At 46.6% G+C, this 9,423-nt stretch overlaps 1 protein-coding gene across 1 annotated transcript; it reads right to left on the reverse strand.

The window, feature by feature from the left end:
* Positions 1 to 7,936: 7,936 nt before the first annotated feature.
* On the reverse strand, positions 7,937 to 9,423 carry ftcd (formimidoyltransferase cyclodeaminase; the record flags this gene model as incomplete). Its single annotated transcript, XM_034233093.1, is given in 3 exon segments — positions 7,937 to 8,127; positions 9,073 to 9,168; positions 9,295 to 9,423. Coding segments are annotated over 3 exon segments (309 nt in total), but the record flags the coding sequence as incomplete, so codon positions are not given.

Genomic DNA, 9,423 nt, shown 5'->3' on the forward strand with positions numbered 1-9,423 from the left:
ACCTCAACCTGGAATAGATGTATCCTCATTGAAATGGTTACATTCAATGACAAATAAAATCAATGTGCAGGCTGAAGTAACCTGTGTTCCTAGTGTCCAGACGTGAGTTTGCTTAAATATATGTGTGTACTTAATTACTTTGTATTAAATAGTAGCAGTCTGTATAACAAGAAGCTGGACATATGAGAAGTGAAACATTTGTATTGAGAGTAGTGGGGATGGGAGAGATGAGATATCCTTATTTGGTGTGCATGGTGAAATGAGTGTGCGTTAAACATGCTGTAAAGTTCTACTATTTCTCGCATTGCTGGAGGACTGCTTGAGAGTAGAGGTAATGTTTTCCTCGTTATTATTGATATTAAAGTAACTTACATGTATTACTTGTATTGGCCAACTGTAAACAACTATGTCGTAAACATATCTTTAAGATACCAAAAGTATGTGGAGCTGTGTGTATTGAACTGATGGGGGAGGGGGCCGGAGAGAGGGAAGTCTATGCAGAAAATGTGTGTGTATGCAGGGTGCAGGAATGTGAGACAACGAACACCAGATGTGTTTGTTTTGCCTCAAACTGAAGAGACTCTTTCTCCTGGCTGGCTCGCGCTGATTCGCTACGACAGCCCATCGTTTTTATATCTCCCAATGGATGGGCCCTATGGGAGGAGCATCCGACACAACTCCTCCCTGTTGTTCATGTATCCTGTTGTGTGCTTTGTCCGGTCTCTTTTTCCCTCCTGCTGCCAAGATAATAAGATCTAACAGCACTCGGACCAGAGCAGGAGTACTCCTTTTAAAGTGTACTTTTGTTCTCTTACCATTAAAACAGATTCTTGTTTAACCCTTTATCTGGTGCTTTGAATTCCTTCTTTTATAAATCTGACCAGCTCATCAAAGGACGCGCGGAGCCGAGGTGGGTTTCAGACCACACATCGCTCCAACAAGGCTTACGTGAACACTGTTCTACATGAACAATATGGGAAGTTTATACATTAAATAAATCAACAGTCGGTGGCGATATGCTCCAAGTGGGAGCGATTCGCCATTAAAGCAAAGAAGAAGAAAAACTCTGCATAGTTGATCTCTTATCCTGGAACCTATCCCGCTCCGGCGCAGGCTAGCCGCTCAGAATAAGTTATCTAGCCCGCTAAGAAGAGAACCAGCGCTAAGCGAAAATCGTAGCTTCGTAGTACAGGCCTCTGGTGTCCCTGAAGTCAGCAGCAGACAGGTGAGCCTGCAGGGAGAGAGCCGGTTATTAAAAGATTCAAATAAAATAAATAATGGTTATTATTTTAACCGAAGATTCAACTGATGGAAATGTCTGAGGTTTATTTCTATTTTTTAAAGTGTAGAATTCTCTTTATTATTAATTTTGTACTGTGTAGAATATTATTTATTTTTTACAGTGTAGTGAATTATTTATTATTTACAGCGTAGTGTGGTATTTTTTTTTTAAGTGTACTATACAGTATTAGTTATAATTTATTTTTTACAGTGTAGTGTGTTTACACTCAGCTGTCACTCTCTGTAAATTTGACCGTTATAATAGAGAGGTGAAGTCACGCCCATCTACTTCCGGTCCATGGACCTTATTTCGGAAAAATAATGTATTGAAGTCAATGGAGAGAGAAAGATTATCTTTCGATCCCGTTTGAATTGTGCCACGAATTACACATATGATGTTTGTCAATCTTAAAAAATCATTTCCATGTCAAAAAGTCACAGTTTGTCGTAAAACTGTTGAAATATAAGACTATGAAAAATACGCAACTAGAAAGACTACAAATCCCAGAGTCCCGGTCCCGCATGCTGGCTCTCACGGACCCGACTAACTCCCCTTGTGTTACGCTCCTCGTAAAGAGACTCAAAACTTGAACCCGCTATGCAAGAACACTTGGGACGGAGACTTAGGTGAAGTGTCAAAAATACTGGATTTATTTAAGTCCTCAAAAAACAGGCAGGAGACAAAGTAAACTCTCAACAGAGTAGGAAGAACGTGGAGCAGGGCTGAGACGGAGGTTGGGCTGGACGGAATGGAATATGGAGTTTCTGGAACAGGGACAAAACAGAACAGGATTAGTATATGAAAAATCCAACTGGAAGAGTATACAAAAAGACTAGCAATTCTAGTCAGCCAGGACTGGAGTTTACCACTGTGAGTATACGAAGAACTGGCGAAGTCTGATGATCGAACCGGAGTTTTAAGTAGCAGCAGGTGAGTAGTGGTAATCAGTGATGATGAGAAACAGGAGCGGAGGTGAGTTGGCGGGAAACGGAAAGTAGGTCAACCACGCCCAGCCAGGAAGACAGACAAACAGAAAGAAGGAGAAGGAGATACTGCAATTCCTCACAGTACCCCCCCTCAATGGGAGCCACCTGGCGACCACCAGGCTTGTTTGGATGAGCCCTGTGAAAGGCCCTCACCATGATTGGGTCCAGGACACGGGAACGAGGAACCCAGCATCGCTCCTCGAGGCCATAACCCTCCCAGTCCACCAGATACTGGAAACCCCTGCCCCGACGTCTGACGTCCAAAAGACGGTGCCCCGTATAAGCAGGGTGATTGTCGAGGATACGGGCGGGAGGAGGGGGTAAGGCCGGAGGGCTCAATTCACTGGTGTGAACCTGCTTAATCTGAGACACGTGGAAAGTGGGGTGAATTCTCAGAGCTCTGGGAAGCTTTAACCGAACCGCGGAAGGGTTAATGATCCTTAGGATGGGAAAAGGACCAATGAAGCGTGGGGAAAGCTTCTTGGAATCAGAGATGAGAGGAATGTTGCGGGAGGACAACCAGACTGACTGGCCTGGGACGTATAGAGAAGCTGCCTTTCTGTGACGGTTGGCTGATCGCTGGTTCCGTGCCGAAGTCTGGAGAAGGGCAGATCATGTATCTCTCCAGATTTTCTGACAGCGACGCACATGCTGCTGGACTGAGGGAACTGCTAAGTCTCGCTCCTCTTCTGGGAACAGGGGCGGCTGGTACCCTAATGAAGCCTCAAAGGGGGAGAGACCAGTAGCGGAGCAGGTAAGTGCGTTGTGGGAGTACTCAACCCAGGAGAGATGAGAGCTCCAAGTAGAGGGGTTTCGGTCGATGATGCAGCGGAGAGCTGACTCCAGGTCCTGATTAGTTCGTTCTGTTTGGCCGTTTGATTGGGGGTGATATCCAGAAGTCAGGCTGACTGAAGCTCCTAGGGATTGACAAAACTCCCTCCAAACTCGAGAGGTGAACTGGGGACCGCGGTCTGAGACAATGTCGGCAGGGATACCATGTAACCGGGAAACATGTTTTGTGAGGAGTTGGGAGGTCTCCAGGGCTGACGGGAGTTTTGGAAGAGCAACGAAGTGAGCCGACTTGGAAAACCGGTCTACTATAGTGAGGATTGTGGTGTTGCCCTGGGAGGTGGGCAGGCCGGTAACAAAATCCAGTGCGATGTGTGACCAGGGACGACTAGGGATAGGTAGGGGCTGGAGCAACCCTGCAGGAGACTGGTGGGAGGACTTACTCCTAGCACACGTGGGACAGGCAGAAACGTACTCCAGAGTGTCCCTGTTGATCGTTGGCCACCAGAAATGTCTCTTCAGGAAAGAAAGAGTGCGGTTTACTCCGGGATGGATTGAGAACCGGGAATTCTGGACCCACTGTAGAACCTTGGAGCGGGCAGCATCAGGAACAAACCGACGGTTCGGAGGACCATTGCCTGGGTCTGGTTGCTCTCTCAATGCCTCCAGGATGGTGTTATTAATCTCCCAAGAGAGGGCGCCTACTACACAACTCTTGGGAAGGATTGAAGCATCTGGAGGATCAGGAGAGTCAGGAGAGTATAGCCTAGACAGAGCATCGGGTTTTAAATTCCTTGAGCCAGGGCGGAAGGTGAGGCAAAAGTCGAAGCGATAGAAGAACAGAGCCCATCTGGCCTGTCGGGAATTCAGTCGCTTCGCCGACTGGATGTAGGAGAGATTCTTGTGGTCCGTCCAGACCAGGAAAGGCTGCTTGCTGCCTTCGAGCCAGTGTCTCCACTCCTCTAGTGCCAATTTAACAGCCAGAAGCTCCCCGTTACCAACATCATAATTGCGCTCCGCAGGAGAGAGGCGACGTGAAAAAAAAGCACAGGGATGGAGGATGTTATCAGCACCAGCCGTCTGAGACAAAACTGCTCCTACTCCAGTATCAGACGCGTCCACCTCCACAACAAACTGCTTCTCTGTGTCTGGCTGAATAAGGATGGGAGCTGAGGTGAACAAGGACTTGAGTTTGATGAAAGCTCTGTTAGCCTCTGGAGTCCAACAGACCGTGATGTTGACGGAGGTGAGTCTGGAGAGAGGTGCAGCTACCTTACTGAAGTTCCGGATGAAGCGACGGTAAAAGTTGGCAAATCCCAGAAACCTCTGGAGCTCCCTCCTTGTAGTTGGAACTGGCCACTCCACCACTGCCTTGATCTTTCCAGGGTCTGCCTCCACCTTGCCCTGGCTGATGATGTAGCCCAGGAAGCTGATCCGGTTCTGGTGGAACTCGCACTTCTCCGCCTTAACATAGAGCTTGTTCTCCAGCAGTCTCTGTAGGACCCTGCAGACATGGTTCTCGTGTTCCTCCTGATTCCTGGAGAAAATCAGGATGTCGTCTAAGTAGACAAAGACAAAGCGGTTAAGGAAGTCACGCAAGACATCATTGATCATAGCCTGGAAAACTGCTGGGGCGTTAGTGAGACCAAAAGGCATGACCAGATATTCAAAATGGCCCAATGGAGTGTTAAATGCTGTCTTCCATTCATCCCCCTGGCGGATGCGGATCAGATGATAGGCGTTTCGAAGGTCAAGCTTGGTGAACAGGGTTGCCTCTTGGAGAGGTTCAAAAGCTGAGGTGAGAAGGGGTAATGGGTACTTGTTCTTGACCGTGATATTGTTTAACCCCCGAAAGTCTATGCAAGGTCGTAGCGACTTATCATTCTTGCCTACAAAGAAGAACCCGGCACCCACAGGAGAAGAGGAGGGACGAATAATACCAGCAGCCACAGAGTCCGTGATATAAAGCTCCATAGCCTCCCTCTCAGGACGGGACAGATTGTAGAGGCGGCTGGAGGGTAGAGGAGCTCCAGAGAGCAGATCAATTGGGCAGTCGTAGGGTCGGTGGGGAGGAAGAGAGAGGGCCCTCTCTTTGCTGAAGACCCAACGCAGGTCGTGGTAAGTAGTAGGAACACCAGTCAAATCTACAGGATTTGGGGAAACAGAAGTTGAAGGTATGGCAGAACACAGGCAGTTAGCGAGAGAGTGCTGATCCCATTCAATAATCCTTCCCTTAGCCCAATCAATGTGTGGGTTGTGAGTACGTAGCCACGGGTAACCAAAAACCAGAGGTGTAGAAGGAGAGGATATTACCTTAAACTGGATAAGTTCACGGTGGTTTCCGGAGGTGATTAAAGTCACAAGGGGTGACTGTGCTGTGACTGAGGAGATGATTTGTCCATTTAGAGCATAGGCAGTTAACGGTTCCTCTAGCGGCTCCAAGCAGAGTCCCAGCTGTTCAGCTAGCTCCTGGTCCAAAAAGCTATCCTCCGCACCAGAATCAATGAGAGTCTGGAGAGGCAATGTCATAGAACTAACACAGAGCTTGGCGGGAATAAGAAAACGAGTCAAGGATGGGGTTAGAGATGATTGCTGTGGACTCGTCAGGACCCCCAATCTTACTGACGAGCCTCCCAGTTTGGACGTACTGGGCAGTTGGGAATGCTATGCCCAGTCTTTCCACAATACAGGCATTGGCCTGCACCTATCCGGCGCTGACGCTCCTCCAGAGAAAGTCTAGCACGACCCAGTTGCATGGGTTCCTCCTGAAAAGAGGTGCGCACGCTGGACGACGGGGGAAAAGAGGGAGGTCTAGACACCGAGTGAGCAGAGTAGGAGGAAGAACTGGGCTTACTGAGTGAGACTGGTGAATCCCTCAGTGTTCGCTCAGCTCGGCGCTCCCGCAGACGACCGTCCAAACGAGACACTAAGGAGATCAGCTCTGAGAGATCAGCTGGAACGTCTCGTGCTGCCAATTCGTCCCGAAGCTGGTCCCTTAATCCTCTTAAAAACACCGCCTTGAGAGCCGCCTCGTCCCATCGAGCCTCTGCAGCGAGTGTGTGAAACTCGAAGGAGTAATCAGCCACTGTCCGGCTTCCTTGTTGCAGGCTAAGCAGCTTATTCTCGGCGGAGCCAGAGGAGTTGGGATGATCAAAAACAGCTGAGAACCGATCAGAGAAGCCCTCAAAACGTAGAGTGTCAAAATCCACCGAAGAGTTTAAAGCCTCTGCCCAGGTTAAAGCTCTCCCGCGGAGCAACCCCAAAACAAAATTAATCCTTGTTGCTTCAGCAGCAAATGCAACAGGACGCTGGCGAAAAACCTTGTTACATTGAAACAAAAAACCTCTGCATTTCTCCACTTCTCCGTGAAATGGCTCAGGATCGGTGATAGGAAAATCTTGGCGAGGAGGGAGCAAAGGGGCTGGACTGGGAGTAGCCTGAAATGCTACCGTCGAGGTAGTGAGAGCGGAGATCTGGCACGCCAACTCGGAGACATGATGAGCCATGGACCGGTTACTCTCAACCAACGCTCGGATGAGCTTTTCGTGTTCAACCAGGAGGGAACCCTGACTTGACAGGGCATGAAGGATTGGGGTAGAATCTGCTCCGGATCCTGCGGGGTTCATTCTTGGCCAGTTCTTCTGTTACGCTCCTCGTAAAGAGACTCAAAACTTGAACCCGCTATGCAAGAACACTTGGGACGGAGACTTAGGTGAAGTGTCAAAAAGACTGGATTTATTTAAGTCCTCAAAAAACAGGCAGGAGACAAAGCAAACTCTCAACAGAGTAGGAAGAACGTGGGGCAGGGCTGAGACGGAGGCTGGGCTGGACGTGGCAGGCAGGACGGAATGGAATATGGAGTTTCTGGAACAGGCACAAAACAGAACAGGATTAGTATATGAAAAAATCCAACTGGAAGAGTATACAAAAAGACTAGCAATTCTAGTCAGCCAGGACTGGAGTTTACCACTGTGAGTATACGAAGAACTGGCGAAGTCTGATGATCGAACCGGAGTTTTAAGTAGCAGCAGGTGAGTGGTGGTAATCAGTGATGATGAGAAACAGGAGCGGAGGTGAGGTGGCGGGAAACGGAAAGTAGGTCAACCAGACAGACAAACAGAAAGAAGGAGAAGGAGATACTGCAATTCCTCACACCTTGTGTGTGTGAGCAGCTCTCAACGTGCCCAGACTTGGAGTGATTTCCACCTCTTTGAATACTTTGCCTCATTCTGAAAGAAAGAAGTGAAATGTTCCAACGTGACGTCTTGGTGTTGGTGCGAGATGGGAGATGGAGGTCATTCAGCGTTTCACACAAACAAAGTGTCACTGCACAGTTTTACGACAAACATCATGTGTGTAATTCGTGGCACAATTCAAACGGGATGGAAAGATAATCTTTCTCTCTCCATTGACTTCAATGCATACTTTTTCTGAAATAAGGTCCCATGGAGCTCCGCTGGAAAGGGAGGGACTTCGCCTCTCTATGCCGGAACCTGGCAAAAGAACTTTCAAAATAAAAGCACATGTTGAAATGAATTCATTAACGGATTTATTTGATTTCTCAGCTGTTTAAAACAATAGCTGTAATCAAAAAGAAGTAGTTCTTAAATCATTAGTTTGTTCATTAGAATAAAGCATTTCATGTTGATTTGCTTTTCTATAGCTGTTGAAACAAAATAATAATATACACATTTCTTCTGTTTGAGTTTTGAAAACAAAAGGAATTATAATAACCATAAATAAAATATAACAACAAACTACAAAGATGGAGTCTCACTCGGACAGGAAGTGGAGCAGCTGGACTTCCTGCTGTGTTTTAAACCCTTTCACAATAACGTTTTATTTGAGGCTCAGGAGCAAAATATTTAGACACAAAACATGAGGATTTATAACTTTTTATTGTTATGAAACATTCTCTGATTCCTTTCATTATTTAGATAAAAGAGTGACGGCCCCTTGCTCTCAGGTGAGGAGGAAGAAGAGACATCACTTCCTGTCCTCGGCAGCGAGCAGCACAGCGGCGGCGCTTTCTGTAGCTTCCGTTAGCATCGCCGCGGCGCGCCTCTCCGTCTGGAAACAGTTTCAATCAACTTTATTCAAACAGGTCTATTGAATGACCTGAATTCAAACAGGTCTATTGAATGACCTGAATTCAAACAGGTCTATTGAATGACCTGAATTCAAACAGGTCTATTGAATGACCTGAATTCAAACAGGTCTATTGAATGACCTGAATTCAAACAGGTCTATTGAATGGCCTGTATTCAAACAGGTCTATTGAATGACCTGAATTCAAACAGGTCTATTGAATGACCTGAATTCAAACAGGTCTATTGAATGACCTGAATTCAAACAGGTCTATTGAATGACCTGAATTCAAACAGGTCTATTGAATGACCTGAATTCAAACAGGTCTATTGAATGATCTGTATTCAAACAGGTCTATTGAATGACCTGAATTCAAACAGGTCTATTGAATGACCTGAATTCAGACAGGTCTATTGAATGACCTGAATTCAAACAGGTCTATTGAATGACCTGTATTCAAACAGGTCTATTGAATGACCTGTATTCAAACAGGTCTATTGAATGACCTGTATTCAAACAGGTCTATTGAATGACCTGTATTCAAACAGGTCTATTGAATGGCCTGTATTCAAACAGGTCTATCGAATGACCTGTATTCAAACAGGTCTATCGAATGACCTGTATTCAAACAGGTCTATCGAATGACCTGAATTCAAACAGGTCTATCGAATGACCTGAATTCAAACAGGTCTATCGAATGACCTGAATTCAAACAGGTCTATCGAATGACCTGAATTCAAACAGGTCTATCGAATGACCTGAATTCAAACAGGTCTATTGAATGACCTGAATTCAAACAGGTCTATTGAATGACCTGAATTCAAACAGGTCTATTGAATGACCTGAATTCAAACAGGTCTATTGAATGACCTGAATTCAAACAGGTCTATTGAATGACCTGTATTTAAAGAGTGGGGGGGCACTCACGGCGCTCTTGAAGTCCGGGTCGCTGATGTCTCGCAGGTTGATTATCACGTTGTAATACGCTCCAAACACTGCCGTCTCTAAAGCCTTCGCTGCCACCTGCACATTTCAAAATAAAGCTTTAATGAACTTCAAATTAAATGTTTTACTTTGAAATAGAGTTCTCATTTGGAATCTGCTGGCCGTTTCCTGTGGAGAGTTGGGTTATCATCGATGTGTTCTCACCTGAGCGTCGGACTTGCAGGCGATGTTTCCGTGGACGACCATTTCCTTCAGAGGAGCCCAGAGCAAGTTTATCCTGTCAGCCAGCGCTAAGGGCACGCTGAGCGCCTGCCTCAGGCCGTCCTGAAGAGA

The sequence above is a fragment of the Gymnodraco acuticeps genome, unplaced genomic scaffold (assembly GCF_902827175.1).
Source record: "Gymnodraco acuticeps unplaced genomic scaffold, fGymAcu1.1, whole genome shotgun sequence".
NCBI classification, from domain to species: domain Eukaryota; kingdom Metazoa; phylum Chordata; class Actinopteri; order Perciformes; family Bathydraconidae; genus Gymnodraco; species Gymnodraco acuticeps.